The following is a 17,023-nucleotide window of genomic DNA, read 5'->3' on the forward strand; positions in this document are numbered from 1 at the left end:
CTAATTACTAAAAAAATATAAAAAAATACATTTTTGTCTAATAGGTCAAATATGTGCAAAACACAATCCACAGGGCAATATAAGACCAAAACGAAGATAATTCCCTAAACCAGACTACCCTTCTCAACATATTTGTATGGATTTCATTGAACTAAATTAATGTGAAGGGAAACGATTCTGCCAAGTGATAATAGAGGATTTTACCAAATGGGCTGAAGTTTTTCCATCTGCACAGGCAGATGCACTCTCAGTAGTAAAGCCTAGATTTGGAGTTCCTGAAAAGATCTACAGCGATAACAGGGCAAACTTTGTAAACAATATTATCTCCCTAATGACAAAGAACTTAAGAAAAGACCTTAGAAACCACTGTGCATATCACCCAGAGTCAGCAGAATGGGGGGGAAAGACACAATGGAATAATTAAGTCAAGGTTGAAGAAAATCATAGAAGAAATGGGAAAAATTGGGTTTACTGTTTACCACTAGTAGTCCTAAACATGCATATTACTCCAACTAGCGCAGGATTAACTCCATTTGAGATAATGTAAGACCATTTGTAGTCCCACAGCTAAAACCATTCACCTGACATGAGGAAAGAGAAGAAGCATGGTCAAAATGTTAACAAGGAGAGAGATTTCTTCTGCCTGTTCCAGGTGAACCTGTGGAGGAATCTCTGAAGACAGTAAAACCCGAAAACTGGATCCTCATCAAAGTGATAAAGAAAAAGAAAAACTGGTCCAGTCCAAGGGGGAAGGCCCATATCTGGTACTACTTACAACACCCACAACAGCTAAAATAGCAGAAAGGACTTCTGGATTCACTTATCACACTGTAAACTAGTAAGACCACGACCTTCAGAGGAAGGGAAAGATTAGTTACCCACCACCGTTCTCTGAGGCATAAGTCTGACTACAAAGGGGGATTCTCTCAACAGGAGGGGGTTCATCTCAACCTCAGTGAAGAAAACAACGGCTAAAACGAGAACATAGGGTGTGGCTAAAATAAGACAGGAAAAATGGACAGACAACGGCCGTGGCATCCATTCAGGTTACCAGGATTTTGTGGGTTAAGAGGAACCAGCTGTGTATTGTTATTTATTACTCTTATTATAGTATTTCCAATTTTATGGTATGAAGCATGGATTAACAGAAATAAAGATGATGCTGAACAGAGTACCACCACTGCTCCCGTGACACAGCAGGTGCCACACTAGCTATAACCTTTATTTAAACTCGAAGGTATGAGGAAACAACCTCATTTACAACATAGCCGAGACAAAAAAAGAACTTTTGAAGACACGATCAAAACACAATATTTAGAACATACTGTAAGCTTAACAGAAGTGACAAAGATAGACAGCGAAAACATAGAAGTCTAATTAAAAACAGAAGATTTACAATGATAGAGTTTACCGCCCTCCAGAATTTTGTTGGATTTGAGTAGTAGTAGAATCACATTCAGATAATGATCAGACTTGGCCTTTCTGATTGCTGCTGTACATTAATTTCTAAGCTGCCTAAAAGCAAACCAATGACCTGGATCCCTCGTACGCCCAGCTAGCATCCAAGATTGATTTATTTTTTAACCCTCACACCTGATTTGAAACGCAACTTAATTTCTGAAAAGGGACATTTTTTTTCCCCTTTTAAAACATATGTTAATATTTTTTTTCCACTTTTTTTTCATAGGAGCTAAGGAGTAAAAGAAAGAATTTGGCAATCAACACATTGTAATTCAACTGTAACCCAATTCAAGATGAAAAATAATGATCTAATTAATGACATCTGACACAGTGAGAGTGAAGCAACCGGAAATAGAAAAACGAACCACTGATGACGACTTGACTCCACCTCATGATGCCATTTAGCAACAGATGAGCAACGCTGCATGTTCATTTACTGCAGCCACAGTCACGCACTGCCATCACCAGAGCGCCCTAAACAAATACTTTTCAACTGCGTAATGTTTGTCACGGTCGCGGTGCATCCCTTTTCTCTTGCACCGTAGTTAGCTTACGAGCTAGCGGTTTCCTCATCCGACCCGAGAGTGCTGCTGCTGGCCGTGAGTTTCTCCCGTGCGCCGCTATGGATGTGCTGTGGATGGTGCCGCTGCTGCTGTTCCCATTCCTGATGTGGACCAGCAGCAGTGGGTTAGGGTAGAAGAAAACCCGAACCAATTCCAAATTACAGAGGTGGATTTCCTCTTCTTCACCAGCTCGTTGGCTAAGTTTTCTAAGTTTTTACAAACACAACATGGAGGCGTGTAAGAAAGTGTCACAACGCACAGTTCGCTATGATTGGTCGGTTAGGTTAAGGACGCCCTACGTCTGCCGCATCGGCGGGAACCAGCATTAAAAAAATCATTGCGCTGATTGGCAAAGGCGATCTATACGGTTTCTCTAATTTGGTAGATCGCCTGCGATTCTCCACTCTTCCTCGCCAGTCACGATTTTATATCGTCAGATCGGGCACGCCTAACCCAACCGGAAGCACCTGGGCACGCCAGCCACGTTGTACTGCCTTGGTTGCTATGTCGGAGTACTTCAGTCGTTTACGTTCATATGCTTCACCAGCTGCAGCCTCCCATGGTACAATTAGTTCCACAATGAATACCAACTTCTGAGAGGTTGACCACAAGACCGGGTCCGGCCTGAGGTTAGTTCTAATGATCTCAGGCGGAAAGATGAGTCTCTGGTCTAAGTCAACCTGCATTCTCCAGTCCCAGGCAGAGTCCAGGAGGGTTGATTCCACTCGTGGAGATGGATTTGCTGGGAGTTGTCCTGCTCTTATAAAATTGGTTGTGGATGTGGCACTCGGGGAGGGAGGGCATTGGTGGTAGTTCTCCTTCCTTCCAGGGTGATCGCCAGTGTTCGTAGAACCTGGTTGTGTCTCCAGGTGTACCGGCCTTGGGACAAACTGGTTTTGCAGCCAGTGAGGATGTGCCTCAGTGTTGCGGGGGTTTGACAAAGCGCACAAGAAGGATCTTCACCAAACCAATGGTTAAGGTTCTTGGGTGTGGGAAGAACATCATAGGTGGCTCTGATGATGAAGCTGATTTGGTTTCCTTCCATCTCCCAAAGATTCTTCCATGTGAGCTTACGATGCTCCAGGTTTTCCCAGCTAGTCCATTGGCCCTGTTTGGACTGTAAGACTGCCTTTGCGCATCTGTCTGCCTCTTCTTGTTGCTGCACCTGAGCAACCACCAGCTTTCTCCTCTGGGTTGATGTTGCCTTGTGCCATGTGGGTTGACTTGTCCCAAGTCCAAACCCACCTCTTCCATGCTGCACCTTTCTTACAATGTCTCCATGCCTGAGAGAAGATTTTGCTTGCTGTACGGCCTCAGATGGGATCCATTTCCTCCCAGCTGCCAGTCTGGGAGCAGCCCCTCGGATCTTCTCATCTTGCGACTCGGTCAGGGTCATATTCAGCCTCACTTTGGTTCATTTTCTAATGCAAAGTGAAATATTCAACGGGGGATTATTAGGTCTGGGATATGTCATTTATGAGCTACAACATCAGGTTTTATCAGCTTTTTAATTTTTCTGCAATTACAGAAACAGCTCCCATAGACGTCCATTATAATGAATACAGCATGGCACACACACACACCAACCACAGGTGAATGAAATTGAAACATGAACTAGAACATGAACATCTAGAAAAATGACTGAGTCACAGTGTCACTGGTTCATGCACATGAGCTACAGCAATGAAAAGTGTGCTCTTTGCAAATTGGGTCTCCACACTTGCCGCACAATGTGGTTGTCTTCTTCTTTTTGCCAGCCTGGCACAAGATGCACCTTCGTCGTGTGGGAGCTGCGGCACTGGGGGATGCACTGGACCTGTCAAACTGTTTGAAATTACACTGAAACTGACATTGACGAGGTATCCATTCTGGTCGTCCCCCACAGCCTCCTTCACCTCGGATGCCCGCATCTGTGCCCACAAGAAAGCTGCGAGGTACCTGAAGAATCGATACCTCATCTTAGGATCCTTGGGCGGTGCCCAAGAAGAGAATGAGTGATTAAAAAGTATAGTCTGTATGGGGGTGTGTAGGGCTGTCGCGGTGAGGGAATTCCCACCGCGGTGACTCATAGCCGCTCAACAGCGCGGTATGCGGTGATATCGCATTTTTGTTCATTAGGCTACTTTCCACGACACGCCATGTTAGATGAAAATCGAGCGCATAATCCGTCTTTTTTTCCCAGCGATTCTGACATTTCACTTTGCTTTGCCTGTCATTTACTCGCTCACAGACCAACATAGCGGAGATCAAGCAGCGCATACCCCAGTTCTGCATTGTTGCCAGTGCCACATGGCAAATATCAACATTGTTGCAGACCTGCGCACGTTTCGTTTAGTAATGACGGAGAAAAACGAAGCAGATCAATGCAGCAGTTGAGCTCACATGTCCGGGATACTTTTTTTTTTTTTTTTTTTTTTTTTTAAACAGACTGCCCGCCGTCCAACCAACCCAAGCTGAACTTTAACTGTTTCCGCGAAGTTGTTAGAGCTTATTTCTGGCACGGCACATCTTTTAAATGTTTTTTTTTAATTTTTTTTTTTTTAAAGTTTCACCTACACAGTTTTGTTGAAATGATCAGGTATTTCCCAACAGCAAATGTGCACACTGAGCTGTGGTTCTGTGGAAGCTAGTTTATTGTTGATATTAGACGGTCGCATTTACAACGTTAAACATGGATAATAAGGGAAGATTCAAAGCCATAAAGTGTCCGGACTAGGCAGAGGAGTAAAGCCGAGATAAAGGTAGGCCACTGCATTTTATTTTAACTTCTATTGCTACGACACTGAGTAGGCATATCCTTGTAATATCAGCTGCTGAGGGAGAATGAGACCACAACGAGTAGCATGCAGACGTGTGTGCGGTGCCTATATGCAAAGATGACGACAGAAACGCGGCACAGCTGTGTTAATGTGTTTCTCCTGCCTTGCGGGGAATATACAATGTATCATTATTACTGTGCTGGCTTAAAAAAAGTATCAGTTCTGTCAGTCGCTTTGTATCTACTGTGCAGTCTTAAAAACTCTTTTAGTTTCTCGAGTTGTTCTGCGCGTGCAAGGGGGCGTGCGGTGGTGGCCTGGACACGCACCGCGGAGGTCCTCAGCACCGCGGTGATTGCATTTTGCGGTTATCGCGACAGCCCTAGGTGTGTGTGTGTATGAGAGGGGGAGGCAGTACAGACTTACCAAGCAGCGAAGGGATCTTGACCGTGGCCAAGGCCTGGCATTTGGCCAGGTCTGCCCTGGTCATCGGTCTCTTTTGTTTGTCCTGTTGTCCAGACTGGGGGAAAAACAACAGGACACGATAAATAGAAAGCTTGCCATGACAACAACTAGCCAGAGAAAACAGGACTGTAAATGAATGATGTGCTCATATTTCATTTACTCACATTGCAGTCAGCAAGAACCTGTCGCACCTCCCGGTTAAACTCCTGGTTCAGTTCCCGCTTCAGTTCCCGCTTCAACTCGTGTTTCTCTAGGTGCAAGAGGTAAGGGGAGCAGAGGGGGAAGGGGCAAGGACCTGCTTCCAGAACAATTGGGCCTGTGGCCTAATTGTTCAGGATCCCCCGCTCCTTCGGGCTCTGGAGGCGGTGGAATTGCCGGAGGTGCTTGGAGAGTGCCTGAAGCTCTTTCCCGCAGATCGGGAACTCTCCAGAGTTCTTTGTTTTAGTCATCTGTAAAAGTAAGGAAAGGAAAAAAATGTTTATAGGATGAGAGAATTGTCTCTGTCAGCTGCAACATCCCTCAGCAAGTAGGGTTGTCCATCTGGATGGTTGACTGGCGCACAGGTCAGTGACTGAGCGTCAATTAAATCCGCAATTAAGAGAATTAAATAAAATAACTCCCTAAATACGGACAAAAATTAACACATTCCAAGTGATTTTCTGTCCTAAACCATCCAATTTTATTTATAAAGCACTTTACAACAACCTCAGTTGACCAAAGTGCTGTACAAAAAATAAAAACAAAGAAATTAAAAGAATAAAATACAAGAATAAATTAAAAGGCATAAAACAGCTATATAATTTAAAACAATAATAATACTAAAAATAGTAATTACACATTTTAAGGTAATTAAAATAATTTTAAAACTGATCCTAAAATGTATGGGCAGCCAGTGAAGTGAGGCTAAAATGGGGGAAATATGCTCGTATTTACGTGTGCCAGTTAAGACGTGCGGCAGCATTTTGCACCATCTGAAGACGGGCGATTGAGGACCCACTAACCCCCACATACAGAGCATTACAGTAATCCAGCCTAGTGGTCACAAAGGCGTGAATTACTGTTTCAAAGTGTTGCTTTGAAAGAATGGGTTTTATTTTTACAAGCTGCCTCAAGTGGAAGAAACTCGATTTAACAACCGAATTTACCAGAAAAATGGCAGCACAGAAAAACTAAAGGGTTAAAAACAACAAAAGGATTTCAAGCAGAATGGAAATAAGTGAAAGGTCTTGAAATTTTGGAAATGCCAGCTTAATTGGAACCTTAAATTGAATTGTGAAAGTGACAGCTGAAGAGCATTTCAACAGAGATGAACAGTTCTCATGAATAAGGTCATTATTCTCACAATACATGTGCAGTAAGAGTGGACCGCCATTTTTGTTTCCCCAGTTTTCTCCTGTTTGTGTTATTTTAGGGAGGTAAGATAATTGTATTTTTGGTTTGCATTCTTTTGGTCAGGAAAGTTGACTATATACAAGATAGACCTGTTTTGTTTGTTATTTTGGCCGTGGTCCACGCCGATGTTACTACAGCCTTTGTTGAAAGAGGAATATTTGTCAGTGTCAGGCAGTTATTTTCAACCTATACCTTTTGTGCAGTTGTTCAGGTGTAATGGAGAAAAGCTTTATCTCATCCATGTTTTATTTAGGCTTCCTTTACATTTATATTTAGACATTTCCATATATTTTGATCACTTATTCCTGAAAGCATTTGGTCTTGTTGACATGGCCTACGTTTTATTGGTTAATTTGATTGTTACAATGGTTTGTTCTTATAATAAATTTAGCTTGATTTGAGTTACGTTTATTTTAGTACAAATTTACCAAGTCTTTTTACTAAATGACCTTGGGTCTCCCCCATGATACCTTGAATATGAGATCTTTACTCACCTAATCTGAGGTGTCCCTGCAAACCTTCTAATAAGTTGTGGAAGTGGACCATCTGGCTGTCGGTGAATGAACTCATCCAGTGTCATGTTAAGGGCTTCTCCATTTGTGAAGAGCATGTAGGTGTTTCTCAGCTCCTGTTCTCCGATGACTGTGATCGCGCCACTACTGCTGTGTTTTGCTCTGTGGTGAATCGATCGATTTTAACCACCACCAGGAACAGATGAGGAGTGGCGGCTTCAATGAGCTGCTGACAGCGTTTCTTTATCTCCTCCCTTAACTCCTCTGATCCTAATATACCTGGAGTGTCAATCACGTGGATCCTTTGGTCAAACACTTGTCCTGGTACCTCAGAGATTGCAGTTGTTACCTGGTTAAAGTCACTTTTGGACTCAAAAGCTTAATTTCCTAAAATCGTGTTTCCTGAAGCACTTTTACCCACACCTGAGTTTCCCAGAAGCATAATGTTGAGGGTTTGATCCATTTTTAAGGAATGTAGAACCTACAGAAGACAACAGAAGGATTCGGGGGAAAGGTCTGTAAAATGAAAACAAATTATTAAACTGTTGGAGTTCATATCATCCTTAATTTTTGTTTAGAAAGAATGACAGGAAGATCTTTAATCCCCCCTTTGAACTTGTTATGTTGCAGTGTTAAATTGTGTCACATGAACATTGTAACAATAATATAAATTGTGGCAAATGGTATTCAGCTCTCTGGCAGGCAGGCAGACGGTGCCAAATTTTTGAAAGCCTTCGAGTGAGTAGATATCCAGCGTTCCTTCTGACTGATCTTGTTCTTGACCACGTTCTGCCCTACGGATTTCCCTGCTCTGCCTCGCCCACGTTGGATTTCTCTGTTCTGGACACCGACCTTGTTTTCGCCTCTCGACCTCCGTCTCCTGCCTACTCCCATGAAAGGATCGTTTGCCTCTGCCGCCCTGGTTCTGACCCTGTTTCTGCCTCCTGGATTCTGAGCTCTGTTCTGCCCCTCCATTGAATCTCAAGGAGAAACTAGACCTCACCTTTGGTCCTCGCCCAACCGATCCCAGAAGGAACGGAAACTCAGCCCACAGTTCCACACGAGCTCCGAAAAGGTTAGTGGCAGTTTCTCAGAACTTTCGATCCCCTTTCTGAACCAATATAAGCCACTAATCTGTTTCTCCGTCCTCAGTGGTTCCTGTCCTTGCTGCTGGAGATTCCTGTCCAGAACTGTTTTATAATAATCTGATTAACACTTCGATTGTTGTCTGCCAGAAATTCTGGGTCCTCCATCCCGATCATTGTCGAGCTGTGTCAGCAGTTTAAAATTTAGGATTTTTTTTTTTGCATTTTGAGAGTCTTGAGGAATCGTTTTCAGCCCTGATGAAAACATTAGCAGGATACCGAACCTGCCCTGGGGCCCATTAGTAGTTTTCGTGATAAAAGATCAACTCTTGTAAAAGCCTCACCTGACCAATGAATTCTTAAAAAATGAAGATCTGCAGTGAGCGTTTCTGTCTGACTCTTAAAGGCTGATTACACTTTGTGCTCCATAATTTTATTTTTACGATGCCAGGCCCTTTTTTATCAATATTTTTAAGAATTATAAAAGTTTGTCTGTGAAACAACACTAACGTCTCTGCAGGTCTGCAGTTACAGTGTGATTTATCTAATCACTACTTTAATGATTCTGTTCAAGTATTCTACTTTTAGTAACTTTTATTCAACTCAAGTTTTTTCTGAGCAACCCTGTAACATTTATTTCTCTGTTAAGGCCCTGTCACACTGTTGCGTATGAGAGAAGCGTATGAGTTGCGTATGAAAATTAATAATATAATTTTCATACGCACGAAAAGTCCTTGAAAATAAAGAATGACTAGCGTATGAGTAGCATATGAACTGCGCATGCCCAGCGTACGTTTCAACGCGCCTATATCAGCAGCCTTTTCCACATTGCTCCATTATTGCAGTGATGACGCGCTATCAACATCTCTCGAGACATTCATCTCGATCATGCCTCCCAAGAAGCAATCGTCGTTTGCCCGTGCCCTGGGCCGAGGAAAAGGCAAAAAAACACAAGAATCATTCTCACCCAAACCTGCTGAAATGCCTGATGCACCTGCGGCTGATGAGTTACATGCTTCTGAGCGATCAAGATCCCCAACTCCTCCTCCTGACCCCTCCCGTGAATCGTCGGTTGCCTGCCGCCTCCATCTCCGCCCGTCTGGCGGAGATGGAGGCGGCAGACGGGCGGAGGCTATAAATACGCTAGCTGTACGGTACACCTTCATGCCAACATATGGCAATTTATGTCCAGCGTTCTCGACCTATCAGTAACGTACCTATATCGTACCTCTAGCGTATTCAGCGTATGCCTAGCGTATGCTTAGCGTATTAACCATACGCACAAAAGTTTTGAGCATGTTCAAAAAATTTTCTGCCTCAGCGTATGCCAACGTATGCCAGCGTGCTTGAAACGTATACAACCTATGCCTAACGTTCCCCTGGCGTATACCAGCGTATGAGTGATCATTTTCATACGCAACTCATATGCTTCTCTCATACACAAGTGTGACAGGGCCTTTAACAGCAACACCAAGACGAAGAAAAGGCAGTATGGATCGACCACTAGGTTTGAAACTTTCTGTCATCCTCTTTGAAGTTCTGTATATTAAACTCATCTGTGTGACTTAACTTGATTTATTTTTATTTTATATATGGAAATGTATGTGCTGAATGAACTGTAGACTTTCAGTCTGCTTCAGGAGGCCCATCTCTCTGTCTCGTCATGAATCCCTCTAGGATCTATCATGTTATTCTCATTGTCAGGGTTAGCAGATATAGAAAGTCTACATTCCAGCTTGGAGAGTTTTATTTCTTCATCACCTTTTTGTTTTTTTGCTCTGTGTCAGACTGGTTCTTGTTGGGAAGACTGGAGCAGGGAAAAGCTGCAGTGGAAACACCATCCTGGGAAGAGATGAATTCACTGCAGAGGTCAGTCAGTCCTCAGGTAACACAGAAGCTCCACTCTGCTTTGTGATTTTATTTTTTAACTTCAGAACTGTTAATATACAATGAACCAGAGGAAAGTAGAGTTGAAAGATGAGACGATTCTGCAAGTAAGTTCACGTATGTTTTTAAAATGTGTCTAACTGTCGACAGCCGGCTTTATGAAAGTATATATGTGTGTGTTCTGTCAGACATCTGAAACTCCCTGCGTCCAAAGCTGTGATGCTGTTTTCTGAACTAATGGTTGATGTGTTGCAGAGTGAACTGTGTGTGTTTGTTTCCAGTCACCAGGCAGTGCTGTAAACGGGGAGGGAGGGTGTTTGGCCGAGAGGTGAGCATCGTCGACACACCCGGCCTCTTTGACGCATCGTTACCTGAACATGCTGTGAAGCGGGAGATCGCCAAATGTATCAACATGTCGGCCCCGGGTCCCCACGCCATCCTGCTGGTCATCAAGGTGGGACGCTTGACCAACGAGGAGCTTGATGCTGTGAGGCAGGTGGAGGAGATGTTTGGACAGGACGCCTGGAGGTACACCATCATCCTCTTCACTCATGATCAAACTGAGGCAGACGTCCAGAGACGGCTGCAGAAAGCTGGATCAAAGCTGCAGGAGGTCCTCAGGAAGGCGGGAGGCAGATATCACTGCCTTAACAACAGTAAGACCAACCATCGTGGTCAGGTTCTGGACCTGCTGGGGATGGTGGACAAGATGGCTGATGCCAACGATGGACAGTCCTATACTAACTTAACCTGACTTCTTAAAGTCTCTCTGAATGTTTCTGACACTTTGAGATTAAATTTAGTATGACGAGGATAAGCCTGTCCTCATTTGCTGTTGCCTCTGCACTTGACAATGGGAGCGTCCGTAAGCATCATCACCTTTTGATCTTGGCAGGACATGTTTTCTGCTTCAGATGCCATTTATCCACACTTCCCACAAACATAGTGTGTTTTTCAAAGTTTCTTCTTTGTTAATGAGTTGTAGCTTTCTAACCAGTATAACTTAGAGGAATTCGACCAATTAGAAGACACTCTCTCCCCCAACTCATTGTTTTCAGTAGCCCCTTTCACACTGCCGAATAACCCGCGTTTAATTCGCGAATTTAGCGTGTCCGCTGTTGTGTTCACACTGCCGACCCGGGCTGCCGCGTCAACTCGACTCGCCTTTCGACCCGCGTCGGACCCTAGTCTTTTTGCCGAGCCGAGTTTGATGTGAACACAATCGACGCGGGTCGGACGTGGGCGTGACGTGAGGAGTTTAAAAGACAGAATGGACAGCTGATTCAGAACAACAGCGACAGGTGAGGACAAGTTTTACTCTGTTTTAGCCTACATCAAGTTCGAGACATTTTTTAATATGGCCAACTGGGGAGACAAGGAGGTCCGCGAGCTCCTCAGCCTCCGAGCAGAGGACGTTATTTACCGCCACATGTCGGGAACGGATGGACCTCTGCTGGAAGGGCTGGCGAGAAAGATGGGAGAGCGCGGTTTCCCACGCAGCAAGACGCACCGTAAAGTAACATCTCCATTAACTGCATTGCAAAAACGAGTTCTCAAGGTGTCCCACCATCGTTTGTTTGAAAAATTTGATGCAGACAGATGTATTTCACCCTTCCTCCGACGCCTGGGTTGTGCCTACGTCATTGTACACGCCCAGCATTTTATGTGTTTCGTGTGACGCTCTGCCACTAGGCAACGCCCCCTGAACTCGGCTTTAGGCGACACGGGTCACCCTGACACGCCAAGCGTTCACATTGCTCGACGCGGGTCGAAGGTGTAATTTGGACCCGCTAAGGTAGCGGGTCGCAGTGTGAAAGGGGCTAGTAAGAGACTTCCCTCAAGAAAAAAAAAATCTTCCTCTTTCTGAAATCATTTCAAACTATGTGTTGTTAGAATTGATGCAGAGCTTATCTACAGCTGCCCAAGATTAAGAATGAAATAAGTGGACATTATCATGGCATGTATATTTTAAAGGTTCAAAGTCCTGCAGCAGCTCTTTAATCTCTGTGATGACACTTAGTGGCACAAACATGAAACATCAGCAGCTGGATGGGACAAACCTACACCCTCATACCATTGTTCATCTGTTAAACGGAGACAGCAGGTTAACACAAATCTGTGCCCAGCTCTCACAGTCACGTCTCATCACAGCATATTGGAAGTCGTTGAAAAGAAAGTCATTAAGCATAAAGAAGGGAAACGGGGAATTAAGGAGGAGTGTGAAGAAAAAAGGAAAAGAGCAAGTCAGTGGAAAACTTACTCCCACCTGTGAACGTTCACCTGGTCAGCAGACGACTGGAAACACTGAGGAGAGTCTACAAGATGGGACATTCAATAAACTAATCCTATAACATATATATATATATATATATGCTAACTAAGTTGATACAGGTCAGTGCACTAAACCCATGCTACAATGTTTAATAATTTTGCATCTTTTAGTAAAACCAGTAAAGAATGAGTGTATATATCCAGCTGAATTCCCAATAAATCTGCTCTCATTCACATATTTTTCTGTTTCTTGTCAGACGGCTAAACTGAAAATCAGCCCATTAAGACTACGTGTCAACTCGTGGTCACTTAAAGCATGTCCAGGCGGTTGCTCTGCTCAAATAAAATCCTGATTTTTGTAACCGCAGCCTGATCTGAGAAAATCACCCTTCAAGTAACTTAAAGACAACATCTTGGCAGCAATTTCAGCTGTACTTACATGCACCATGACGTCCCACAGAGAAAGTTAGAGGCAGCAGAATGTCATGAATGTTTTCTACAGAGTATCCAGTGCATGTACACTGGAACAGCATGGTGGTCCAGTTCAATGGACGAGTACAACTGTAACTGTAGCTGGACTTACCTGTGCATGCAACCGTTCTGAATGTCCATGATCAACATAAAAGTATGTAGGCAGACATCTCCAGCTGAAAACATGAAACCTCTATACTAGAAATAATGTTCAATGGCGCGGTGCAGGAGGCAGCTGCTCACAGGACACAGACGCGGTCTTTGAGGTGGCGGCTGGCTGCCTGGTGGCGTGGAGGTTCAGCCTCTCATGCTGGCGGATAAAATCTCTCACCGTCTTTTTATTTATTTTGGGGAGAGGGATGCCCGCTTTGCAGAGGGTGGGGTCCTCCACCAAGACCTGGTGCTGGATCCTCTCATAGGCCGTGAGGATGTTTACCTTCTCAGGGCTGGAGCGAGAGGCCTGAGGGCTGCGCAGCCACAGCAGCTTGACCAGCACGTACATCAGCCGGTTGTGCTGCGGGCTGATGTCCTGCCGAGCTGGCGCGTACCTCTTGGCCATCTTTACACGCTGGACCACCCTCGTCCCTCTTGGTCCGACAATAAAGAGTGTTGCCCCAGTGGGTGCGTATACTGCAGCAGGCTGTCCTTCAGCCACTCCTCATTGATGGCCCCACGCTTCTCCGGCTGCCGGCTCTCTTTACAGTGGCAGTCGACCAGACTGAAATACACACACACACACACACACACCGCTGTTAGTTTCAGTGAAGGGAAAACTGTTCCTGGCTTGCTTTGGTTTTCTTGTAAATGCTTACTACTTGACGTAGCCCACGTCGTTCTCGACCAGCCACTTGAAGGTCCGGCCGGTGTAGCGGCCGAAGGTCAGGACCAGCTGCCCCAAGTACTGGGCCTCAGTCGGCCTCTGTAAGCTGCAGCGCCTCTTTGCTGAAGACGAGACATGTTATGACCTCAGTGAACAGGCAAGCAAAAGCTCTAGTGCACCACATTGTCATTACTTGTAGTATAAATGCAATGCCAAGATGTTTACCTTCCTCAAAGGCAGTCTTGGGGTCCCTCAGCTCGTCCTCCCTCGGACAGACCTGACCTCTCCCCTGCTGGGCCTTGGCTGCCTCTCTGCCGGCAGGCTGGTGTCCAGGATGTTTAGGGCTGGCAGCAAAGTATCCATGTCCTGAAATTGGCAACAGACTTTTAGCAATATCATGATCATTATAACCATTGCAATAGTCACTATTATTAGACAAATGGAGGCAAAAGCCATAGCATTGCCACCAGAATTGAAAATATACAATTGGCAAATGTAACACGTATTATAATTCATCCAAACGAGGTGGATAGGTTTTTTTGCATAAATAATGGCTCCGGGCCAAATCGCAGACGCACTTGAAAGAGTTGCAGCTCGAAAGAGCGCTTGTGCACTGTCGCTGGTGTCACTCGACTTCCATGTTACAACGCTAAAAACGTTATCTGTTGATGTGACATTCACAAAGTAGACAGGAAAACGATATAAATATAGCCATGCTGTATATTTATTTTTGCTAAAAATAAACTTTATAGCGTTGCTAACACCCTACGGTCACCTAGCTTTAACATTACGCTAAAAACCTTGTACTGTATTACAAATAAACAGGTGATCTTCCTGATAAATTACAGAGCTAGAATATGATCGTAGTAACAAACTGTACCTTCGTAGCCTCTCGGTATTTCGCGAGTTGGTTTGGCTTGGTTTCGCGCTGGGGCAGCCTCCAAAACAAAGCCCAAACGTAGCCCGTATTACATTACTGTTGATTGGCATTTAACAACATAATACTTTACTGCACTACTACAAAACAGTTAGATTTCGCACATACCTTTGACGAAGTGGTCACCGCAGACACAGCATTTGCAGATTCAGCCCCTCCAGTCTGTAAACGTAGGTTAGCTATCCACTTTTGGCGGCGTTGTTCTGTGAGTTTTTTCCATTTCTCACCTCTATATACCTTAGGTACTCGATAGTAACCCTTTCCCTTCTCTCGGTTAGACCGATTGCAACATCCAAAAACGGCACAAAACTGAGGCATTTTGGGCAAAAAAAAGTGGCAGACAAAGCACTGTTTTCAATGGGCTCCAGCTCCAGTTGCCCACCACTTAGGTTCGCGCGCTTAGAAAATACGGAAGTGACGTCAAGTGAAACCCAGCTAATGGCCTAGAGTCTCTCTGATTGGCCTAGAGTCAACGTGGCGAATTTAGACTCCTCTCTGATTGGCCTAGAGTCTACGTTAAATGTAGACTCTAGGCCAATGACGGGCCGTAACTGTCTACATGAAACGTAGAATCAAACTATTAAAATACAACCAGATTTAAAATGTTAACCAGTTGGTCTTAAAAACAAAAAGTATTCCATAAAGAATAATGTTGAAAAGTATCACAAGTTTAATCCGTAAATAAATGCAGAGACACAGTTTGTAAAAATAGAAAAGGAAGAATTAATTTGTAAAAAATACATAAAACATGTAAAAATATGTGTTGATAATTTGTGTTGAGGCTGTTGAGCATGTTACAACAGCCAAGAGTGGAAAAATAAGTATTTGTACTGTACTTAAAGTAGTGTTTTAATATTTGGACCATGTTTTATGGATCAGATGTTTATTCATGGTTGAATCCTGCAGTTTTTTTTTTTCTCCACCAGAGACCGATAGAGCTCTGTAGGCTGTTTTACAGCCTGACAGATGGAACCATAACTTACTTATTTCTTGTTGTATGAACATAATTATCAGTTTTCAGATTATCAGGAACAACTTGTTGTGGGTTAGATGTGCAGTCAGGCTCAGTCAGAGGTGACGGTGTAGAAATCGTGCAGGCATAAAGGGAAGTACAGGTTAAGTGATACATTAATTGTACGTCACCTGAACAGGGACTTGAACCCTGGACCCTCAGATAAAAAGTCTGATGCTCTACCGACTAAGCTACCCAGGCCCTATGAACGTGCATCTGAGTGACATCTGACATCTGAAACACTTCCTGTGTCCAAAGCTGTGACGCTGTTTTCTGAACGATTGCCTGGTTGTGAGCTTGTGTTGCAGTCAGTGAGCATAAAGAAGAAGGCCTTCATGAAGGGAAAAGGGAGTTAAGGAGTGTGAAGAAAAAAGGAACAGAGCAAGTCGGTGGAAAACTATTTCCAGCAGAACAGTGTGAGGGATGTGTGGTCAGAGGAAAAGCTCACAGGCTTTGAGATAATGGGGATCAGACAGATGGGAGAGGTTTTTCCAGTTGGTTCAGTTCAGATAAACTCAACATGCTGCTGCCTCTTGTTATAGACCTCACATCCTCCATGTACCAACAGCTCCCTAATTACACCTCAGCACATTTACATGAAACTATAAAACCTATATGAAACTCAACTTTAAAAATGAAAAATCACCTCATCTTGCATACAAACAAAACAAAAGAGATGATTGTGGATTTTAGGAGGACCAGAAGTCAGATAAACTCTGTCTCCATCCTCAGTGTGGAGGTGGTTAAGGAAATGCAACACTGAGGCTGTCTACACGATGGGACATAACAGATTGCTTCTTGAGAAAGCCAACGTCCTTCAATGTCTGGACCAAAGTGTTGCATATCCTCTGTCTTTGCAGCATCTGTTGGGGCAGCATCATCCGAGCAGCTGCTCAAAGAAACTGGTCACACTGATAATGAAGGCTGCTTAGTGTTGAAAGAAGAATTTTGCACCAGGTGGTTAAAATGAAGAACAACACAGGCCATCCTCTTCATAACTCTGTGTTTAAACAAAGATGCATAACAACTAAGTTGACACGGGTTGGTGCAATAAATGCATGAAAGACAAAGTTTATTATTTTTGCATCTTTTGATAAACAGTAAATAATGAGTAAAGAAAATCACCCTTCAAGTAACTTAAAGACAACATCTTGGCGGCGATTTCAGCTGCATTTACATGCACCATGATGTCCCACAGAGAAAGTTGGAGGCAGCAGAATGGCATTAAGGTTTTCTACACAGAGTATCCAGTGCATGTACACTGGAACAACATGGTGGTCCAGTTAAATGGACGAGTACAACTAACGGTAGCTGGACTTACCTGTGCATGCAACCGTTCTGAATGTCCATGATCAAGATAAAAGTATGTTAGTATACAGAACAAAAGGCAT

At 43.9% G+C, this 17,023-nt stretch overlaps 1 protein-coding gene and 1 non-coding gene across 2 annotated transcripts; one reads left to right on the forward strand and one right to left on the reverse strand.

Moving 5' to 3' along the window:
• Positions 1 to 8,090: 8,090 nt before the first annotated feature.
• Positions 8,091 to 10,875, forward strand: LOC142389017 (GTPase IMAP family member 4-like; the record flags this gene model as incomplete). The annotated part of the gene is made up of 3 exons (XM_075474568.1): positions 8,091 to 8,224; positions 10,022 to 10,119; positions 10,403 to 10,875. Coding segments are annotated over 3 exons (705 nt in total), but the record flags the coding sequence as incomplete, so codon positions are not given.
• Positions 10,876 to 15,760: 4,885 nt separating this feature from the next.
• On the reverse strand, positions 15,761 to 15,833 carry trnak-uuu (transfer RNA lysine (anticodon UUU)). Its single transcript has one exon. It is a non-coding gene; the product is annotated as a tRNA-Lys (tRNA).
• Between the last annotated feature and the right edge of the window lie 1,190 nt (positions 15,834 to 17,023).

The sequence above is a fragment of the Odontesthes bonariensis genome, chromosome 9, assembly GCF_027942865.1.
Source record: "Odontesthes bonariensis isolate fOdoBon6 chromosome 9, fOdoBon6.hap1, whole genome shotgun sequence".
NCBI lineage: Eukaryota > Metazoa > Chordata > Actinopteri > Atheriniformes > Atherinopsidae > Odontesthes > Odontesthes bonariensis.